The sequence below is a fragment of the Cupressus sempervirens genome, chromosome 8 (genome assembly GCF_028749045.1).
Source record: "Cupressus sempervirens isolate cs-2001-9-10 chromosome 8, ASM2874904v1, whole genome shotgun sequence".
In the NCBI taxonomy this organism is placed as follows: Eukaryota; Viridiplantae; Streptophyta; class Pinopsida; order Cupressales; family Cupressaceae; genus Cupressus; species Cupressus sempervirens.
Genome location: NC_143125.1, coordinates 316,217,821 through 316,242,145, shown reverse-complemented (window position 1 = coordinate 316,242,145; position 24,325 = coordinate 316,217,821). Strand labels below are relative to the sequence as shown.

At 36.3% G+C, this 24,325-nt stretch overlaps 1 protein-coding gene across 1 annotated transcript; it reads right to left on the bottom strand.

The window, feature by feature from the left end:
- Nucleotides 1-21,647: 21,647 nt before the first annotated feature.
- On the bottom strand, nt 21,648-23,609 carry LOC149542653 (uncharacterized). The gene has a single exon (XM_089797539.1). It carries the CDS (start codon nt 22,657-22,659, stop codon nt 21,967-21,969), a length of 693 nt encoding a protein of 230 aa, XP_089653665.1. The 5' UTR covers nt 22,660-23,609; the 3' UTR covers nt 21,648-21,966.
- Between the last annotated feature and the right edge of the window lie 716 nt (nt 23,610-24,325).

Below are 24,325 nucleotides of genomic sequence, written 5' to 3'. Positions count from 1 at the left end.
ATAATATTATTTTAATTGATTCATCAAATGAACAATATATACACTTGCTCTCCTACAAATTTCTTCTCCCCGTAACTTCGTATCCAAAAAGTTTTCTAAACCTAAACCTAAAAACTCTATTTATACTTGCTAGGATGGTCTATAGAAAATTCTAGATTATTACAAAATAGGAAAACTAACCCAAAGAGACTTCTTGCGAAAACGGCTTACAAAATATTCTAGATCAATATAAAATAGGGAAGAATACCCCACAATGGTCTGAACAAATCCCAAGAAAAGATCTTCATCATAATGACAAAATCGGGATAAATTCCTCAAGTTGATTCGTACAGAAATCACATCCAAAATAACTTTATGTGGGTGCTCCTACACCATTTTGGTCCCACCCTATGAGCCCCAGGTCTATCCTACACAAAGCCTCTCCCTCTACCCTAGAATTCACAGATGCCAAAGTAATTTGGCTTCTTGCCAAGGATGAATTCATAGTATAGCTTTCTCAAAAAATACAAAGGCACCTCATAATTATTACATGCTGGTAGCTCAAATACCATATACCAACTATCCCAAAAACATGATCTCATCCTAGTATGAGTGCACCAATGAATAATAAAAGTTTTGGTTGTGTGTAATAGGGAGTTGCCAGATAGGATCAATGAAAAGAGAACATATAGTATCTTTCTTTATGTCCTTATCTTTCACTTGTTGATATGATAATATATCAACATAAAATGTATAGCACCTATCCATCCATGAACCCCATTTCGTAACCTCTCTAGACACCTCATTCATATTTTGGGCCATTTGTTAAAGTGTATTCACTAGGGTTGAGTGGTGAGAAATTGTAGATGACCGCAACCTAATGACCATTTGGGTAATGTGAACACTATCTTGTGTAAGAAGGATTATGAGGTCCTCTTGGCTTGTTAATGAGCCAAGTCCAATTTTGGAATTTGATGAGAAGTACACATAACATGATCACGATATGTATAGTTTTGACTCATGCTGTCCACTTTTTTGTACACTATCTTGGTGCATATGCCTCTATGGCAGCTATTAGTGTATGGACCAACTATTTTAGGTAGTAGAATGACCATTGGGCCTATATTGTAAGGGACATCACCCTTTTTTTATTGCTTATTAAAAAAAAACATGAAGCATCTTTTTAATTATGTTGACTTGTGATATGTAGTAAAAGTGGACACAAATTTTTAAAACTGAATTAATGTGTTAAGCTCTAACAGCCATTAATAAACTCCTTAATAATGAGCTATGCTAATATAATGTTTATTATAAATTAACAAGAGGAGTAGGGGAGATGACCTAGTACTCGCCCAAGATAAATTTGTGCATGTAGAGCTCCTAAACCATAGGCATATTTCATCAACCACATTGAACAAAAGCATCCCTAAGGGTCTCTAACTACTACCAGGCTATGATTTTTGACACAATACAAAAATTATGACATATTTTTACTTTTCATGTCTTATTACATCAAAATAAGTGACATATGAGCTTGATTACATGTTATAATGAATTTGATAAACATGTTACATTTTTTGTATAAAATAATGAACATTCATTGTGTTTGATTAATTGCAAGAAAGTAAGATGAAATACAAGTTTGTATGCACATAATCAACAAGTTTGATGGAAATCAAAGTTCATAGTATATCAAAATGAACGATATATTGTGTCATATCAATCATATAGTTACAAAAAGATTTTATATCTCATCGGTACAATACAAAAGTAGAATGTATACAAATTTTGAATGTGTACAAATATAAATGTCAAATGTGCATAGTAAAAATCTCAAATATATACAATACAAAAGTCAAATATATGTCAATTTAATGTGATGACCACAACTATATATGTATGTCACTATCTATATCTATTATTTTGTTGTATCATCAAAATTGAGCCTCTTTGATGCAGTCTGTGGCTCGCCAGGTGTCTGTAGAAGAAAAGTTAAAATGTACTATATCAAATATCTTATTTATAAGTAATATGAAAATAACTAGAAATTGGATTCTAAATTATGGATAGTTGAGTTGTTCGTTACTTCATCCCTCTATCCTAGAATTGGAGTGAATGATAATGGTAATGGGATCCTTCATTGATGGGTGGGACTCCTAACAAAATGATGAGGTAGAGTGATGATGGGAGACACAACTATTGATGAATAAATGCTCATGGGAGGCATAACCACTGATGAATCAGTGTTGGTATGAGGCACAACCTATATGGTAAGTGATAAAATGATAGAACTATAGAGTGGCATTAGGGATTACAAATAGAGTGAAAAAACAAAAAACACACTACAACCTGAATTGGATCTCTCGTTCTAGCAAGAGGCACAACCACTGATGAACCAGTGCTGGTATGAGGCACAACCTATATAATAAGCAATAAAATGTTAGAATTATAGAGTGGCATTAGGGATTCCAAATAGAGTAAAAATACAAAAATGTATGGGCTAGATCTCCCATGCTAGCAAGAGGCACAACCAATGATGAATCAATGTTGGTATGATGCACAACCTATATGGTAAGCAATAAAATGTTAGAATTATGGAGTGACATTATGGATGCCAAATAGAGTAAAAAAAATAAAAATGTACTGTAGCTTGACCTAGATGTTAGGATTAACCTCAGACAAAAATAAAAATTATATGCAAATATAAACAATATTAAAAAAAATAGATCACATAGAAGAGAACACAAGACACCAAGATTTAATGTAGCTCACTCAAACCCTGGGCTACATCCACCAAATAAAAATTCTAATATTATTACGATCTAGTGATTACAACCTGATTACAATCTATAATCTCTTACAACTCAATACCATCACAAGAAGAAATTTCACATCACACCTTATGGAAAAATCCCTAACCTTAAGCCCTTTTATACAAGTATTTTTTCCACTTTAGGTTTATAGTTAATTACAATATGTTGGCCCAAAATTATCGATAAAATATTCATGATAAAATAGGGCCTAGATTTTTTTCCCCAAAGAATTATGAAGTATGTACAATACTTCCCTGATCAGTCACCACAAACTAATATTAAATCTCTTGTGCTAGCAGGAGGCACAACCACTAATGAATCAGTATTGGTATAAGGCACAACCTATATGGTAAGCGATAAATCATTAGAATTGTAGAGTAGGCATTATGGATTTCTGTCACACACACATGCAATCCAGATTAAGCTCACAAGAGGACTTCAACTAAGAATCTGCATGCATACCTATGACGTCTATTGTGTTTGACCCCATCTTTGATGCTCGCGACTCCTAACAAAATGAAATAGGAAAATATTTGTACGAAGCCTCAAAGAATGTTGTAATAGGTAAAAGATAAATAACACATGTTAATAAGCCAAATTGTTGATAATTATTATAAAAATGAAAAAAAAAAAAAAAAAAAAACATGTACTCATTTGTAAATGTAACTGTTTAATATGTATATAGAAAAATTTCATACTATAACCTAAAATTTATGAGAAGGAAAATATGAAATTTTACCTCTCCCATTGCCCCAACATCGACAGTCTCAGGTGCATTCATCAACTCTACAAAATTCAATTGCTTCTACATATATTCAACAAACAAGTCATCACGTATTCATAAATATCGAGTACATGTATATACATTCATTCATAATAAATTTTAGAATATAAACTTGACTTGTATGTAATATCTTTTTTGTTTGGGTGTTCTTGTTGATTTCTTTCCCTTTCCTCCAGATCAAGCTATGTGGAGTACTTTAAAGAAGAAACAAATATAACATAAAAGGAAATAAATATAACATAAAAGGAACCAATAAGATACATAATGAGTTCAACTCAAATCGTAAACTTGATAGGTGTGCAAGCTATGATACCACATAGCTATCAAGGCCAAAGTTAATGGCAGAAAGCATGGCATCATCAACTTGAGAAATTTCAGCCTCCGACAAGCCCTATAAAATAGTAAAGAGTATTGTTATAAATATAAGATAATGTTGTAAATGGAAAGAAGGCACAATAATAATAAGAAGATCATAGGAGGGCAAGAAGACACAAAAAGGACTTGAAGGATAATATTGGAAGGATAGTTGAAAGATAGGAAACTTTGGGGCTCAGAAAGGCTATAAGGCCTAAATTGAAAATAAAGAGACTGGGAAGGAAAAGAAAGATGTGAATGAACTTTTTGCACCATCTCAAGAAATACAAGTGTAGGTTCATGATCTCCACACTCCTGCAAGACACCCTATGTGATATGGAGGTTCTTCAATGGGGATGGGTATATGGAGGATGAGCTCATGAGGTTCATTAGATAGGGTTTGGATAATGCTAGGAGCAAGAGATGTAGATGGGAATTGGATGTATTTGATGAATGGAATGGTTTCTCTGATGGTAGGAGATGGAAAAGGATTTATAAGAGGGGTTTAAATAATGGTAGGAAATGGAGTAGGATCTATAAGTGGGTTGGATGAAAGAGGGATGATAGTTATGGGACATGGAAGAGGAATGATGGGTGGTGGAGATGGAAATATTTCAGCATGCTTGCAACTTCATGTGATGTAACTAGATAACATGACTCATCAACTTAACTTGGACATGGATATTCTATTGGCTTCCTTGTAAAACTTCCTCAAGACTGGGTGTTCATTGTAAAACAATCAAGAAGTAACATTTAGGGAACTTTGTGTTGTTAGTGTCATACCAATTAAGAAACAATATTTCAAAGCCAATGTATTATTGTACTTTTAAGAATATTTAAAAAACTTTACCTCAAGTGTTCTTTCTCCTAGCCTCACAACTCTAGCAAAATGAGTACTCTGTGGTGTTCTCATACCACTTGTTGCATCCTACATTGCATATTGTTCACATATCAATCTAGAGTGCTCTATAAAATTAAATTAGAATATTTACTTTTATGATATTTTGGTGATTAAATAATATCATGTCAAAACTCATGAGGTTTATTAGATGGGTTTTGAGTAATGCTAGGAGCAAGAGATGTGGATGGAAATTGAATGGATTTGATGAATGAGAGGGATTCAATGATGGTAGGAGATGGATGAAAATTTATAAGAGGGGTTTAAATAATTGTACGAAATGGAAGAGGATCCATAAGTGGGTTGGATGAATGAGGGATGATAGTTATGGGACATGGAAGAGGAATGATGAGTGCGGGAGATGGAAAGGTTTCAATGTGCTAGCAACTTCACATGATGTAATCAGATGACATGTCCTCATCAACTTAAATTGGACATGGATATTCTATTGGATTCCTTGTAAAACTTCTTAGAGACTAGGTGCTTGTTGTAAAACAATTAAGAAACAACATTTAGGGAACTTTGTGTTGTTGGTGTCATAAAATTAAGAAACAATATTTCAAAGCCAATGTATTTTTGTACTTTTAATAATATTTAAAAAACTTTACCTCAGGTGTTCTTGCTCCTAGCCTTGCACCTCTAGCAGAATGAGCACTCTGTGGTGTTCTTGTACTGCTTGTTGCACCCTGCATTGCATATTGTTCACATATCAATCTAGAGTGCTCTATAAAATTAAAAAATCTTTATTTTTATGATATTTAGGTGATTAAATAATATCATGTCAAAACTCAAACAAAAAAACATGTGTCTCCTATCCATTGAAGACCATTGTCATAACATCATCTGTGAGTGTGAAATACCCACCTTTGTATGAATAACAAGTATGCTCGCAATGTACACATGGATGAGATGATGCTCCATCCCAAGAGACCTCACTATCCATCTCATCACACATGCATTAACAACTTTAAAAAAATGTTGATTGGGCCTCGAAGACTATAATGATGCACCTGATGATGTTGGCATGTAATGATGATGTAGGTTATACAAGAGGGGATGACACTGGTGGTGCAAGTGACACAAGTGGGGATGACACTAGTGGTGCAAGTATTGCTCATGGAGCTATCGTAGGCTATGATGACCTTAAAGGTGCATTTTATGATGGTAGAGGTGCCATAGGTGATGATGATGGAGCTTTCACAGGATGTGATGACCTTAAAGGTGCATTTGATGATGGTGGAGGTGGCATAGGTGAAGGAAAACCACCTAACTATGGGCCATGCTCAATGGTGACATCTGTCAATGATGCAGCTGCATGAAGAGTCTATAAATCAATAGACTCCTTTACAATTGTTGGGTGTACACCATGAGGCATAGTTTTTCATGTTCTATGTATCCTCTCATGTTTTGGTACTACCCTACGAGCCCTAGGTCTATCCTGCATAGAGCCTCTCCCTTTGCTTTGGAATTCACAGATGTCAAAGTAATTTGGCTTCTTGCCAAGGATGAATTCATAGTATAGCTTTCTCAAAAAATATAAAGGCACCTCATAATTATTACATGGTGGTAGGTCAAATACCATGTACCACCTATCCCAAAAACATGATCTCATCCTAGTATGAGTGCACCAATGAATAGGAAAAGTTTTGGCTGTGTCTAATACGGATTTGCCAGATAGGATCAATGAAAAGAGAACATATAGTATCTTTCTTTATGTCCTTATCTTTCACTTGCTGATATGATAATCCATCAACATAAAATGCACAACTCCTATCCATCCATGAACCCCATTTCGTAACCTCCCTAGACACCTCATTTGCATTTTGGGCCATTTGTTAAAGTGTATTCGCTAGGGTGGAGTGGTGAGAAAGTGTAGATGACTACAACCCAATGACCATTTGGGTAATATGAACACTATTTTGTGTAAGGAGGTTTATGAGGTCCTCTTATGTAGTACTTAAATGATGTAATGGTATGCACGAAAGGTTCATAGGTCATGGTGTTTGTTGAACTAGAACATTGAGGGGAGGGTTTTGTGGTTATGTCACTATGGGTGGAGGGTTTTGTGTTTGTGCCATAATGGGTGGAGTGTTTTCTGGTTGTATCACCATGGGTGGAGGGTTTGATTGTGCAAAAGGCAGTCTTTCGCCTCTCCCTCATTTTCTTGGATTCATTGATGCATCTGATATTAACTTTTTTTTAAAAGAATTACAAATTATAAAAACACATTATAAACTATGATGGAAAAATACATAAACGACAAGGAGAATGAAGACATACCTTTTTTGTGGGGCACCATTAATGAAAATGCAAAGAAATACACTTTTTTTCTTACAAACCTAGTTGGGTTTTGACTTCTTACTATTGAATCTTCACTATTGTTACCGTTTGAGGGTATAAAATGCCCTCAAACGTAGGCAACATAAGTAATTTATATTTCTTAAAACCTGATCAAATTTTAAGAAATATAAATTTAAAAACTTGATCAGGTTTTTAAATAATATAAATTTAAAAAATTGATTGGGTTTTACAAACTTGATTGAGTTTTAAAAATTGCAATGGCTAGGCTTAGATACCAAGCCTAGCTCGCATTTGACATTTAAATAACCCAATCAATTTTTTTAAAGATTTTTTGGTTTTTTATGTTGGGTGTCCATTATTTTATACACCAACTTGGTGCACTCACCCCACTCTTTTCCATTAACCAGAGGTGGCTTTGTATCTTAATCTTGAGTAGTTTTTTATTAGTTTCATTATTAACATAATTCATAACCAGGTTCTCCATAGCTAGTTTTCTTCTTGATCATTGCAATATTTTCTCCTCAATTGAAGATTTCACAATCAATTGATATACAGTCATAGTTTTCTCTTGGCTAATCCTTTAGGAATGTGATTTAGCCTATAGATCCACAAAAAGGTTGAAATCTAGATTTGATGGAAGAATAGTACTAGATCCATCAAGTGTGCCCTAATGGGTCATTAGGGCACACTTGATGGCTATAATGTGTTGAAAGGGGCCATACTGTGTCTTAGAACTTCTCAAAAGGGACATTACCTAACCCCTTATGACCCCATATGACCCCTTGGGACACATTACAATCATCAAGTGCTCCTTAAGGGGTCTTTCTCACCTCCCTATCCCCAATTTATCTCTCACTCCTCCCTTGCATCTCCTCCCCCGCTCTCCCCCCTACTGGAAATATTCAAGATATGATAGGTTACTGAGAGGGGAGGGGTGAATCAGTAACTTCAAAACTTTAAAACATTCATTCATCTAATCTATTGCATAAATGAGAGATCAAACATTCATAACACATGTACACAGTGATTTGGTGACCCAGAAACCTTCCAAATAGAAATCAAAATTGGGGTGGGGATGATACCCACAAAACTTTGTTACTGCAGTATGAAGTTGGCCTGTTAAGGCTTACATTGACCACTTTTGGTGATCTCCCCTGTTAGGAGCATAAAGGACTGCTAGGTCCACCTTGTTAGAAGATTTACAAACATACACTGAAGTATGCACTCTGTTAGGAGATTTATACAAAGACTGTTAAGTCTACCCTGTTAAAGTATTTACAAAATTGATTTACTTGTTAGGATGAAATAGTAGATCTACTTACAAACTTGATTTGCTGATTAGATCCTTGAAGTATATATCACCTCTTGTGACTGATGAATCATTACTGCTCCTTGTAGACCTTGCTGCTTATTCTGCTCTTCTGCTAATTTTCATTTTCACTTCTCAAAATATTACATACGTACATTTTTTTGCAAATGATATAATACATTACATATATATCATTCCAATAATTACAATTGCAAGGTCAGCTAAAACACAAGTGAACAAAATATTACTGAGTCGGCCAAAAAGTAAATAACTTTGGTTCACTGAAATGACTTGGTGACCTTCTGATACTCGACATCCACTACATTACTCAGCATCATCATGCACTTGGTAGAAGTGAAGGCTCGATCCATACTAATCAATTGACGTAGCTCTAAACTCGATAACCATTGGAGACTCAGTGGATATAGTATCACTCGGTAAAAACTGAACCCTTCGTTTACCTTGCTTTCACTCGATAAACATTATACTTTCATTACTCCATAAACATTGTGCTTCCATCACTCAGTAGAAACTGTGCTTTTATCACTCAATAGGCACTGTGCTTCCATCACTCAGTAAATACTGCACTTCCATCACTCGGTAAACACTGTTCTTTCATCACTCGATAGGCACTGTGCTTCAATCACTCGGTAAACACTGTAAAGCTAGGTGAACACTATAAACTTGATAGACACTATTGGATTGCACATTCACTCGGTAGCTATGCTTAGCTCGGTTAACACTAGAATGCTTGATATGAACTGCGAAACTCAGTGTAAACTGCTTAAGTGATGAATGTACAAGGTTACCACTGAATGCTCAGTATAAATTGTAGATTGAGTGATGAGCTCGGTTGCTATACTGATACAGATAAGTGTTGTCACTAATGGAAATAATAACTTAATGCCAATAATCTCCCCCTTTGGCATTAGTGACAAAAACACTTATAAGCCAAAACATATATACACAGCCTGATTGAATGAATTTAGGTTTTTTCAAAATTTATCTTTGTAGAACTGCTTCATATATAAATATACTTATGTACACATGCAAACGTTATTGTGTGCTAACTCCACTTTATTGTGAGCTAACTCCCCCTATCACTTATAGTGATGACTATCCTTTGAATCTCTCCCCCCTTTTTGACAATAATGCAAAAGGACTGTATATAAACAATTTATATGGCTACACCAAATTGAGATAGAAATTCTTGATTTACCTTAAGAATGGTTGCAAAAGTACTATCCCAAGTCTGCTGCAAAATTTGATAGGTCGAGAGGGCAATTTGAACTTTTGTTGATAATTGGATCAAGTGATCAGCCAGTGAGAAGTTCTAATCTTGGACCAATGTTTTGCAATGTACAAGATGTTTTTGCATTGTGTCCATGATAGGAAGGATCATGTTCTGGATGTCTATGAGTGTAGACCGGATCCTTGCTTCCTCTCTCAATAATTCTACCTAAACATCTGTCAAATATCTGATCTTGGTGTGATGGGAGGTTGTGGAGGAGGAGTCCACCTTTAGCTTGGAGGCACTTGATTGCATATCAATGCCAATCTTATTTAACTTATCTTTTATTTCTTTGGTGAAGCCAGAAACATCACAAAGTTTAGCAAAAAGTGATGCTGCATTATTATAAGAATTTTCAAAATTTCCCAAAAATGTTGTCAATTCAACTTGCTTTTTTGCTATCTTTTGAGCAATATGCTCTAGCACCTTATTATCAAATTTCTTTTCAGCTTTCTCAATAAGTTTTTCTTGTCCGGAAGAATCCTCATTGAGTTTATGTATAGCCTCTTCTAACTGGATCAAAATGTGTTGAGTAGAATCTACTTCAACACGTATTGCATCTATAATTATATTCTTGGCATTCTCAATTATTTTGTATTCCTTATCCCTTTTAGACCTTAACTACTTCTACGTAGCTTTCATCTCTATTAGTTGACTAGCACACCTCATCTCTTTAATGGTAGCATTTTCATATTCAATCTTTGGAATTACTATCTCTGTGTCTAAGTCAATATCTTTTGCAATTTCCTTTCCAGTGATCAAAAGTCTTAATGGATTCTTTTGTTTGACTTCTGTGATGATTTGTTTGACCTTAAGAATAGACACAATAGTGGAGATGGAAGGGCTAGCAGTAAAAATCGGAATAGGACTTGAGGATTGAATGCCAATAGTAGTATTAACAGGATAAAAAATTGGAATACTTTCCAAAAATGATGATACACTCGGTATAGCAGTATCTGAACTAATTGGATTTAAAGTAGATGCAGATAATGCTGAAAAAACTATAGAACTTCTTGGGACTGATGAAAAAAAAATTGTGGAACTTACTAGTACACTTGTTGTTGATGAAGGAGCTAAGGAGGTTGACTCAGTGGCTGAAGAAGTGACAGACAGCTCAATAGATGAAGTGCTTGGCACCTCTGTTTTAGATACCTGGAGCTGGGAGGTGGCCGGTGAAGATTGATCAATTGATGTGGCAATTATGCTCACAATCTCACTTGCAAAAGTTGTCTCCATAGTGGATGTAACAATCTTTGGTGGAGAGTGAGGAAGGGATGCAATCACTTCTGCTGCAATTTTAACTAGATCTTCTTCTTCCTCATTTGCTTCTTCCTCCTTGTCTTCTTCCCCTTTTTCTTCCATAAGTGCATGCAGCTCTCCTGGAGTAACTATGATGGATGGAGTGCTATCAAAATCATCACCATCACTTCTATCATCATCCTTGATCTCAACTGGATCTTCACTAGGCTTTTGTGATGCAGAGCCACACCTTGGAAAACTCAGGAGGAATGAGACACTCAACTGAGTTGCATCAAGGGGCATCTACAACCTTCAGGATCACACACTAAAATCCAACATCACAATGTATTAATTGAGTTTCTTCATACACATTAAAAAATGCATATACTCTCTAAATCCATTCTATATACTTTTCCATCCACTTAATCCATTAAACAAAAGTTTTAAAACAAATTGCCCAGAAAATACATTCTTTCTGCCTCCTGGATAGACCTGCACTCAGACATGAATAACTTTTGAACCAGATCAAAACTCTTCGATCGCTCTGGTGAAGATGGGCGTAATTAGGCCTATAACAACATATCCAAAGCTCATCAAAATCCAACGGTGCATTTGGGATATATTACAAACGCACTGAGACTGATTTCTGCAAACATACCGAATTCAACCCAAAAATAAAAACTTGTCTTCTTCCTCTCTCTTCCTCTCTAAAAATTGACTCCCTAAATAAGGAATATGAAACGTCCCTATCCAAGAATAGGAGATTGTTTCAAAAATTATGAATATTCCTGCTGCCAACTATCTGTCCTTTTTTAGGATATGATTAGATTCTTAAATCATTGCACACTACTAACTCCACTAAAACAAACACACATGGTCCTAAGTGGCTATATTTGGAGAGTTTATCATTTCACTCCTCCATTTATGCCACCACATCATAGGACATTATTTTAAAACATAAAACTCTAAACTCACACACACAAACATTTCAAAATTTAGATTTTAAAATCAAAACTTTCTGATATTTGCTTTGTACCCTACATTTTAGTCATATTGCAAGTTGTCTTTCTGTTGCCACCAAACTTCCTATCGCAGACGTGCTCCTGCACCATACTCCCAAATTTCAAAAGTTTCCAAGTCCCTTGGAAACACCTACAAAACAAAGCATTAGAAAAACATATGTATCCCTTCATCTTGACTTTTGGTTTGTACTTTTCCTCCATTAGAAAACTTGGCCTTTCTTGAACTTGTATCATTTGAATTTTCTCTTTCTCTTTCATCTTTACCTTTGGTTTGTTTTCCATTGGTAAGATAAAAATTATTTGTTGCTCACTATGCATCCACTTCATCATATTCTGAATTTGTATGGCTGCTACATACACTTGTAACTTCATCACATTCTGAATTTTTATTATTGCTACATACACTTGAATTTTTATTCTGAAATTTATGTCCCAAAAATAATTTGTTGCCCTGTCATAAATATATCCAGCCTCATCTTCTTTGTCCATAACATCATCTGATACCTCTTCTTTGGAAACTTCTTCATGCCGAGTCTCCATACTACCACCATTGCTTTGCCATTCTCCCATGATGGCTGTAAACTCTTCCCATAAATCAGATTCTTCTTCAGAACTTGCTGCTACACAATCTTTATCTCCATCCTCATGCCATTTCTCTTGACATTTCACTACATCATGCATTTTGAAGGCTTCATTATTTTCCTCCAAACTCTCTTTCATAGGAGTACCTTTCAGCATTGTACTCATCTCTATTTTCAAAGGAAACATTATTGTTCCAACCATAACTTTATCACACTCAAATCTCATAAGACTTTCCTCTTTATTCTTCTCATCAACATTTACTTGCTGCAATTTATCTTCTTTCTGCTCTTTAGGTTCTTTCCCTTCCAAAGGACAACTTACATCTATCATTGTTGAGATTTTTGTACCAACTTCACATACATCTACACTCTTTATGGCTGCCTTCTCTGTAGTTTCATTTGCCTCTACCAAAACTTCTTTCACTTCCTCTTTCACTTCATCATGCATTGGAAATGCTATCCTATCAATAAGACCTATACTTCTTGATTCCTTCCATGTTGTATCATCCTTCAATGGAAATAAAATCATCTTCTTCCCATTCTTGTTGACGGTATATGCGTTCTCTCTACAATCATATATGGTTGACTTGTCATATTGCCATGCTCTTCCCAAAATCAAGTGACAATCTTTTAAAGGCATAATATCACATTCAATGGTATCAAAATATGGTCCAATATTAAAAGAAACATATGACTTTTCGAAGACATCAATCCATTGTTCATCTCCTAACCCATAAGTTCTGTAAGGTAAATCATGAGGTACTCTTGGAAGATTCAGTTTCTCAACCATTTCTACTGAGATTATATTTTCAAAGGAACCACTGTCAACTATAACTTTGCATACCTTATTCTTGCACTTGCACTTTGTTCGGAATATAGAATGTCTTTGGCTATAGCTTTGTCTTTTTGCTTCTTCTTCTTCCATTATGATGCAGAGCTACACTTTGAAAACCTGTCGTGGATATACTCAACTCGAAGGGTTGCTTCAAAGGCTCAAACTCATCAATCTAGAAACCTTCACAAAGGCTCTGATACCAAAAATGATGCAGAGCCACACCTTGGAAAACTCAGGAGGAAAAAACTCACTCAACTAAGTTGCTTCAAGGGGCATCTACAACCTTCAGGATCACACACTAAAATCCAACATCACAATGTATTAATTGAGTTTCTTCATACACATTAAAAAATGCATATACTCTCTAAATCCATTCTATATACTTTTCCATCCACTTAATCCATTAAACAAAAGTTTTAAAACAAATTGCCTAGAAAATACATTCTTTCTGCCTCCTGGATAGACCTGCACTCAGACATGAATAACTTTTGAACCAAATCAAAACTCTTCGATCGCTCTGGTGAAGATGGGCGTAATTAGGCCTATAACAACATATCCAAAGCTCATCAAAATCCAATGGTGCATTTGGGATATATTACAAATGCACTGAGACTGATTTTTGCAAACATACCGAATTCAACCCAAAAATAAAAACTTGTCTTCTTCCTCTCTCTTCCTCTCTAAAAACTGACTCCCTAAATAAGGAATATGAAACGTCCCTATCCAAGAATAGGAGATTGTTTCAAAAATTATGAATATTCCTGCTGCCAACTATCTGTCCTTTTTTAGGATATGATTAGATTCTTAAATCATTGCACACTACTAACTCCACTAAAACAAACACACATGGTCCTAAGTGGCTATATTTGGAGAGTTTATCATTTCACTCCTCCATTTATGCCACCACATCATAGGACATTATTTTAAAACATAAAACTCTAAGCTCACACACACAAACATTTCAAAATTTATATTTTAAAATCAAAACTTTTTGATATTTGCTTTGTACCCTACATTTTAGTCATATTGCAAGTTGTCTTTCTGTCGCCACCAAACTTCCTATCGCAGACGTGCTCCTGCACCATTTTGTAGATGATAGATGTTCTTCCACATGTTTGTTGCATCATTTACAACATGCTCAATGTCTTTAATTAAGATCAAACATGTGTGAAAACTAATCATCATTTTACCTTCATGGTTTTCATTGCTGCCTTTATTTCAGCTCCAGTGAGACTCGGTAGAAGATTCTTCAGAGATTGCTCATATATGTCTTTAACCGTCTGGGTGGCTGACTCCCATCTCGGTTGCAATCTCTCCAATAGTTCTTTGGAGATTTGAGAGGTAAGCTGGTCTGGGGAGTATTTCCATTTACCCATCTTATTGAGTACCAGTTCCTCAATCTGCATTTTCTCAGCATCAGTTCTAGTTTCAAATTTCAATGCCTTGAAATTTGTGATGCCAGCTCTTTCCAATTGTTTAAGCCTTTCCTCGAATGTGGGTGGAGGCCTGACCAGTATAGGTTCCTGCTTGCCTTTTATGGTTCTTCTAGAGAATACTGCAGTGGGCTTTTTCTTAGGTTTGGTAATAGTTACCTTACCTTTCTTCTTTGGTTGTTCCTCTTTAGATTCATGTGCTTATTTTTCTTCTTCTCCTTCTTCTTCTTCATCATCTTCTTCATCCTCACCTTTTCCCTCAGTAAGCATAAGAGGACCAATAGCAATTTTTAATTTTGCTATCTTCCTCTTGCCTTTGCTTATGGCCTAGGGTAGCTTGATTTCAAGCTCAATTCTGGCCTTTGCCTCATCATATGTTCTGAAGATTGGTTTCCTTGGGTCTATTGGCTCATTCACCAGTGCTTCAATAATACCCCTGGCCTCATCAATATTTACCTCATAAGGAAGAGGTTTTGCCCATGCAACTCGGGGTCTGACTGCTTGAATGTATACCTTCTCACAGTCAACCATAAAGCATACATCATCTTTGTAGTCTTTAACTAATTTTGGTGGGATCCGGAACCTGTTATTCATTCTCTCCTTGAAATCTTCAAAATAATTGTCCATAATGCTATCAAAATTTTCACCCATTTCTGCTACAAACTCATTTATTTGATACAAAATTGGAATGTCTTTTCTCCATACAACTGTTCCTTTTGATGGAAAGAATTTTTGAACATAGAAAAATAGACAGATCAATAGAGAGCCAAATTTACAAGGATTATTCTTTGAAGTCCTTATACTATCCATATTTTTATTCAATTGTCTCAACAATAATTCTAACAGATCAAATTCAAGATTTTTGTTTACAATTTTGAAAGCCAAATCCATAGCTTCACAAGGTACACTGTTTAGTCGACTAGAGCTATAGGTTTTGTGGGCAATGACATGAATGCCAAATCTTAGTTCGACATCTGATACAGTGGTGACCTTTAAACCTCTACCATCTCACTCGGCTAGGGTTTGCTTCTGTAACTCCTCCTGACCTAGGGTTTTGGTGGTTTTTGCCTTGCTAAGCATAGGGAGACTCGTGATTTTGTGAATCATCTTCTTTGTAATTAACACTGGCTGCTCTAACCACAGTTGCCCATTGTGCACCCAACTCAAAATATACCTAATCCATTTGGTTTGGAAGCTTCTAGGCATATGCAAGATATGAGTCAAGCCTTTGGTTTCAAGATGCTTGTATTCAGGTTTTAGAGATCCATCTACACTCATTTCTCCTAGGGCATTGTCCATCTCTAGGTTTCCAATTTCTTGAACAGAACATTTGAAATGAGTACGAATATTATTGATAAGAAGTACCTTAGGTGGAATTTGCGATTGAGCTCCATTTAGGTCGAGTGATTCTACAATGGCTGGAACAATTTTGAAGTTGGGCACTTTCCATTCTGTACCCTTCACCAACATTTCTAAACCTCTTTTTGCCTTGGTGCAGCTGCTACTCCCGGATGCCATTGCTGCTCGGTAAGTGTAAGAAAATTTTGAATAGATTTTTCACTTTAAAAATTGCTTGAAATCGCTTGGAGTTGCTTGGAATTTATTTTGGAATCATTGGAAATTTCTTAGCTCTAAAATCACGATGAAGAATGAAATTGAATTCTCCCCTTTTGATGAAAATTTTGCAATAAATGCTTGGTACGAAGGTAGCTAAGATGACATAGTGTTTGATAGGTTGTCATTTACTTTGTCGATAGAAGCTTGCAACACGGTGATCGAACAAAACTTTTAGTTGCTCCCAACCTAGCTCGGTAAGGTCTATAACTGACTTTCCTTGGTAGATGCAACTTGGCAAAAGATATGCTTTGTTTGATTCTTTGTGTATCTGAAATACTAATTTGATCATTTTACTTTCTTGCATTCATAACTGCTCTAGATATAGCTTGATGATATAGTTCTAGATCCTTTATGAATCTAATTTGAAATGATGGAGTCACCCACTTCTTGAGTGACATTGCCATCACTTGAACTATCTTGCTCGGTAGATTTTGGAATCCACTTTTGCCTCATTTGCTTTCGAATGTTTTCAGCTTTAGCTTTCTTTTCATCTTCAACTCTTCCTATATTCATGCAGTTTTTAGCTATATGACCGAGTTCAGTACATGTATAACATCTTACTGTTGGGTCTCTTTTTCTCAAGTGATGCATTGAGCAGTCTTTGCCAATGTGTCCATATTCTCCACAATAATGACATCTGCACCAAGTATTGTAATCCCATCCAAAGATTGCTTTAACAAGTTGTTCAGTTGGATTGAATGATTTGAATCTGCATTGGAATGCCTTATGACCATGCTTCTTGCACTTGTGACAATTGCCTTCAAATTTTGGTTTTTCCTTGCATTCATTAGCTTTATGACCATGCTGACTGCAATTGTAGCATTTACTATTGAATTTACCTTTTCCATTGCTCCAACACTTGTTTGATGTGTGAACTAGCTTACCACAGTGATTGCAAGTAGGTCTTTGATTCTTTTGGGCACCTTGTTTGGAGGTTTCACCTTCTTCCTTGTAACCAAGTCTAGCTTTGCCTTTTGTCTATGAAGATTTTGCTCACTTAGCTGATTTAATTGAGTCATGTCTGCTTGAGATTTCATCATTCTCTCATTGATTTGTTTTTCAGTGATCAAGTCATTTTCCAAACTTTCATTGATTTGTCTTTCAAATCTCAAGTCACTTTTTAAGCTTTCATTGATTTGTCTTTCAGTGATCAGATCATTCCTCGGGCTTTCATTTTCAGATTTTAGATTCATGATTTCTTCATTTGCATTAGATAGTTGATTTACAAGATCTTCATGCTGAAGGAATTGACTATTTCTTACCTCTAAGTCTTCATTTTCCTTGTCTCTCTGTTCCAAAACTTCACATAGCCTGATTGATTGAATTTCTTGTTCTCTTTTAAGCTTTCTTACTTCTTCCTGCAGGGAACCATTCTTTGCTAGGAGTTCCTTGATTGCCTCATTAGCTTCATTTGAACTGCTTGATGGTAAAAGGTCTTCAATCTTTTCTTCAACATACTGATGATCATTCATTTGTCTTGCAAGTTCCTTCCTTCTCTTTAGGGATTGAAAAAGATGCTCCTTAGCTTCTTTGAGTTGAGCCATGGCCATTTCCAGATCTAACTTTTTATTTTCAATAGCTTTGTCAAGTCTAAATATCTCCATTGTCCTTGATCTTTGCTCAAGTTGTTAAACTTTATCTTGAGAACCACAAAGCTCTGATACCAATTGTTGGAAATATTTAAGATATGATAGGTTACTGAGAGGGGAGGGGTGAATCAGTAACATCAAAACTTTAAAACATTTTTAGCATTTTAACCATATACACTATTCACCATTCATTCATCTAATCTACTACATAAATGAGAGATCAAACATTCATAACACATGTACATAGTGATTTGGTGACCCAGAAACCTTCCAAATAGAAAGTAAAACTCGGGTGGGGATGATACCCACAAAAATTTGTTACTGTAGTATGAAGTTGGCCTGTTAAGGCTTACATTGACCACTTCTAGTGATCTGCCCTGTTAGGAGCATAAAGGACTGCTAGGTCCACCTTGTTAGAGGATTTACAAATACACACTAAAGTATGCACTCTATTAGGAGATTTATACAAAGACTGTTAAGTCTACCCTGTTAAAGGATTTACAAAACTGATTCACCTGTTAGGATGAAACAATAGATCTACTTAAAAACTTGATTTTCTAATTAGATCCTTGAAGTATATATCACCTCTTGTGACTGATGAATCATTACTACTCCTTGTAGACCTTGCTGCTTATTCTGCTCTTCTGCTAATTCGCATTTTCACTTCTCAAAACATTACATACGTACATTTTTGTTTGCAAATGATATAATACATTACATATATACCATTCCAATAATTACAATTGCAAGGTCGGCTAAAACACAAGTGAACAAAATATTATTGAGTCGTCCAAACAGTAAATAACTCGGGTTCACTAAATTGACTTGGTGACCTTCTGATACTCGACATCCACTGCATTACTCGACATCGTCATGCACTCGATAGAAGTGAAGGCTCAGTCCATACTAATCACCTGACGTAGCTCTGAACTCAGTAACCATTGGAGACTTGATGGATATAGTATCACTCGGTAAAAACTGAACCCTTCATTTACCTTGCTTTCACTCGATAAACATTATACTTTCATTACTCGGTAAACACTGGGCTTCCATCAATTGGTAGACATTGTGCTTTCATCACTCGGTAGGCACTGTGCTTCCATCACTCGATAAACACTGCGCTTCCATCACTCAGTAGACACTGTGCTTTCATCACTCGGTAGGCATTGTGCTTCCATCACTCTATAGGCATTGTGCTTCCATCACTCGGTAAACACTGCAAAGCTAGGTGAACACTATAAACTCGGTAGACATTGCTGGATTGCACATTCACTCGGTAGCTATGCACAGCTCGGTTAACACTAGAATGCTAGGTGTGAACTGCGAAGCTCGGTGTAAACTGCTTAAGTGATGAATGTACAAGGTTACCACTGAATGCTCGGTATACATTGTAGACTGAGTGATGAGCTCGGTTGCTATACTGATACAGATAAGTGTTGTCACTAATGGAAATAATAACTTAATGCCAACACCCCCTCCATATCCCCCCTTTATCTCTCACTCCTCTCCCCCCTCTCTCTCTAAATATCTCTCTCAATCTCTCTCATTGCTTTTGATTCTGCATAACTAGCTGGGGTTATCGAGAACTAGATGCAATGCTTCTACTTCTTCATAACGTGATCATGTTCTATTAAGCATAACACAATCACATTTGAAACAAGATCACATTATGGATTAGAAAAAAAATTAATGTTATTTTCTTGGCTCGTTAACGAGCCAAGTCCCATTTTGAAATTTGATGAAAAGTACACATAACACGATCATGTTATGTATAGTTTTGACTCATGGTGTCCACTTTTTTGTACACCATCTTGGTGCATATGCCTCTATGTCAGCTATTTGTGTCCGACCCAACTATTTTAGGTAGTAGAATGACCATTGGGCCTAGATTGTAAGGGACATCACCCTTGTTTTATTGCTTATTAATAAAAAGACATGAAACAACTTTTTAATTATGTTGACTTATGATATGTAGTAAAAGGGGACACAAATTTTTAAAATTGAATTAATGTGTTACGCTCTGATGGGCATTAGTAAACTCCTTAATACTGAGCTATGCTAATATCATGTTTATTATAAATTAAGAAGAGGAGTAGGGGAGATGACCAATACCTACCCAAGATAAATTCACACATGTAGAACTCCTAAACCGTAGGCTTATTTCATCAATTTTTTTGATGTATCTCAATAGGTTAGTTAAGAGCTTAAAAGTAAGGTTTAATCTTTGGGTATTCATTGACCTATCTCTAGAGATCGTTGAGCAAAGTGGTCAAAAAGTGGCATTTCAAAAGTGTCATATGATGCCCATTATGATCTTGCACTAATAGTCATTCAATTAGAAATGCCAGTACTTGTGGCTAAATGTCCCAATAGTTTTTATGAAATGTCCTAACAGTGGTGCGCAAATAATCACCGACCAGAAAAGCTAAAACACAATCGATTATTAGTACACATATTTTCATTTTTGGGCTCTTTTAATAGTAGCAATTAGGGGGTAAACATGACGAAAAGGTCGCGATTATTGGATCCCCCAACAATTATTGAATCATTTCCCCTAGAGTATTGATAAAATTATCAAGAAGATTAAAGTATTCATTAAATTATACAAAAGAAAAGAGTATTGTTTTTGTGGTGGAAAATGAGCATCTAGAACAAATGAGGGAAAAAGATTAAAAAAATATTTAAAATAATATATACAAGATTTATTATTATTAATATATTATTAAACTTAAATATGCCTATAAGAGTAAACTCAAAAACAAACATTAAATACACTAGTATACTATTATTATTATTTTAAAAACTATTAAAAAACCAGAAAACTCAAAATTAACAAGCTAAATTGCAAGCGCGTGCGAGGGAAGATTTTATAAACAAAGTATTTTGACTTATGCAATCAAATGTTTATGAATTGATTACTATATCTTGAGCTCTGGGAATCTCAGGAGAAATTGGGTTTAATACCGTGAGCATAAAGATAGAGCAGTATAGAGAGAAAGCGTACTTGTTTGATTACTTTAATGTGTGGGTCATGGCTAATAATGTAACTCACAACGTCATGGCAAAGTTAGATTTGACATCCTTATTTATTTAATTATATACTCTACATCCATGATTATGTTAGAGGGAGTTTCCATTGAATAAGTGGCCTCCAAGAACATTATCAAATTGATAAAGGGGAATTCACTGTCTTTTTAAATAAAAAGCTTTTGTAATTACTCAGGCGGCATGAAAGCACAGTCAGTGCTCAGGCTTTAACCATGGGATATGACTGGTTGTCATATTTCACTATCATTATGATAAATTATGTGTTATAGCAGCCCATTACAAGTAATAAAATAAAATGCCACTTGGTTTGGAATCTTTGTTTTTTCAAAAGATGTTTCATGCCCAATTTGATGGCTGCTAGCATTGTTTTAAGGGTCTGCAATTGATCGATTTGATTCAGTTTCGATCAAGGTGGATGTTAATTTATTTGTCGATTCTTCAGATATTAAAAAACTTTCATTTCATCCATGTGGTTAAGATTTTGTTAAACGACGGAGCTCTGCATGATGGATCATGGAGCTTTCAATGAAGAACACATTAGGTACAAAGGTAGATTTAAATATTTAACACTCATTTTATATTTCTTAACCAATTCCAATATTCCAATATCCAATAACCATTAATTTGTGCTCAGGATTCGGGGAATGCGACTGCCTTAGATCGTCTGGTTGGACTCTAAAGCAGAGACGACACGGATGGAATCTTGGGGCACAAAAGTCCTACAGATATGACAGTATCCTATGGTTGAATTATACAACACTTGCTTACAAAAAGACCAGAAGACTGATGGAAAGAGATGCATAGTAGGCTATACAGATTTGGGTCCTAAAGACAGGAAGGTGGGTTTTTTTTTTTTTTCCCTTGATTGGGACCTCAGATGAGTAATTCAGATTGGGGATCATCCATTTCGATGTTGGGGACGGGGTTCGAAACGAGGATCTTGATAGCTGCAGCAAATGAAGCGGCAGATTGGGATGCGGCAAGCGCTTGGTGCAATTGCTGAAGCTGGTGAGAGAGATCCATTGTCTGTGATTTGAGGAGCCTGTTTTCTTCCAGGATTTGGTTGTAGCTCCGAGATACAATCTCGAATCTGCTCATCATTTGCCTGTTCTCCGCCTTCATGTGAGCCACCTGAGCTTTGAGCTCATCCAGGTGCTTCTGCTTCCTCATTCTCGACCGCCTTGCTGATTCTCTGTTCGACAACATCCTCCTCTGCTTCCGCTCATCGATTACCAGGCTGTTATTGTTCTGCTGTTCCTCCGCCTCCTCTGACGCCGAATTGGCTTGCGACTGCCCACTCGAAGACTCTTGCAGCTGCCCACTTTTCCCCATTTTTGGCGGCGCCGCCGCCATCGCCACCGCCGCCTCTAGAGCAACGCTTGGGGGCGGAGATGGGGGGTGGAAGAACATGAAGCGGTTGCTGCTGAACATGGAGTCGTCGCTGTAGGGATCTCTATGGAAAATCTCTTCTTGAACATGAACATGATGCAGGGCTTTGCTCCCCAAGGTGCCCATGTTCATGTTGAAATCATAGGCTATGGGCAGCAGAACTTGATCTGATTGCATCCTCTCTCACAATCAGATTCTCACTAGGATCACCAGAACCGGGCAAAAGAGTATTGGGCAATCAAGAAGTCGAGAAATTGGGCAACTAATCAACCAAACATTCTTAATTGCAAGAATATGAGCAATCAAGCAAAGAGAGCAATGGGGAAATTGGGCAATCAATCAAATAGGGCAATTGGGTGGGTAGAAAAATCAAGAAAACGGGCAATCAATCAACCAAGCAAGAAGATGAGCAATGAACCAAAGAGAACAATTGCCTTTCTTGTTTCTTGAGTAGAACTTGGGCAATGAATCAGGCAGGCATTCTTGAATGCAAGAAGATGGGCAAAGGGGATGGAGGAAATTCCTTGCTGGTTTCTTCTTGAGAAGAAGGGACGGGGATAGAGAGGTGGTGAGGACTGAGGAGTGAAAGGGGGGTGGATTTGAGAAGGGAAAGGGGAAGGTGGAATGAGGAGGGGGTTTGAATATAAGGAGGTGGAGGGGAGAAGAGTCCAAAAGTGGGGACGGCAGGGGGGCCCATGAAGCAACATATTAGAGGAAGGAGACACCCACAAGGTGGCTTCGTTCTGCCCAAAGGAGACAGGAGACACAGTGGATAACGCAACCCAGAGTCTCAGTTTCCTTCCCTATGTTAACATGAAAAGCATTCGATTCCCCTTTTTTAAAATATAAAGCAGATTGAAAGTAAAAGCCGATTTAAACAAGAACAAAAAAGAAAGGGCCTCCTTTACCAATTAAAAAACATGTCACAAGTTATTTAACTAGTTCCCTGAAAATGACCAGGACTGACCTTTCAACTTCCCAGTGAGTCAGATGTCACTAATGCAATTAAATTATGAGAAACGAGGCATGCTGCACAATATCTAGTGTTGAATAAAGATTGTCTTGTATAGCCGAGGGCGCCGAGATGGAGCCCATGTGACCACATCTTTTGTCGCCTTTGCGCTCAATGTTTGGTTTAGACTAAAGTGGAAGGGTTAAAACACAGTTCCCTGTGATTCCATAGTGGCGAATGGGCGTATGGGCCATGGCCAGTGGGAGTTTTGCATCCACACATGGTATTGGTGATTGAAGGGAATATGCGGGAGAAGATTCTTGCTGTGGCAGCACGTCAGAGGTGAGTTTTGATTGAGAGAGGAGAGAAAGAGGCATGGTGGCGTCTGCACCAACTTCAAATTTGATAGGCTTGCAAATGAGGTCAAATTGGCGTGGTGGAGCAATTCCGTCTGCCTCTTCTTTCCCCATCAAATCCCATTGCAAGCAAATCAACATGGAGGGTTGTGCAATGTGCATCTCCTGCATTATATACTCCACTCCACATTAAGATTTCACTACATGTAACTAAGCGTATTAACCTAATGAAGGACCACCTTGCTTCTTCATCAGATTACATTATTATAAGTTTTTAACTGTGATTTCCTTCATCAAGATCTAGAAGAGAAGTGTTGGTATCTGAAGAAATTTTAAATTTGTTCAAAATCACCATTCTTAATTCTTTAGACGGGGCATCATTAAAATTCATTCATTCAATGTTTACAATAACATAATATAAACAATTTGATCTAAAATCAATTATTTATTATATTTACTATTACATAGTAAGACATTGTTAGTTAGAAGGGCACAAACTCTATGAAGGACTTCCCTAATTTTTTAATAGACTACA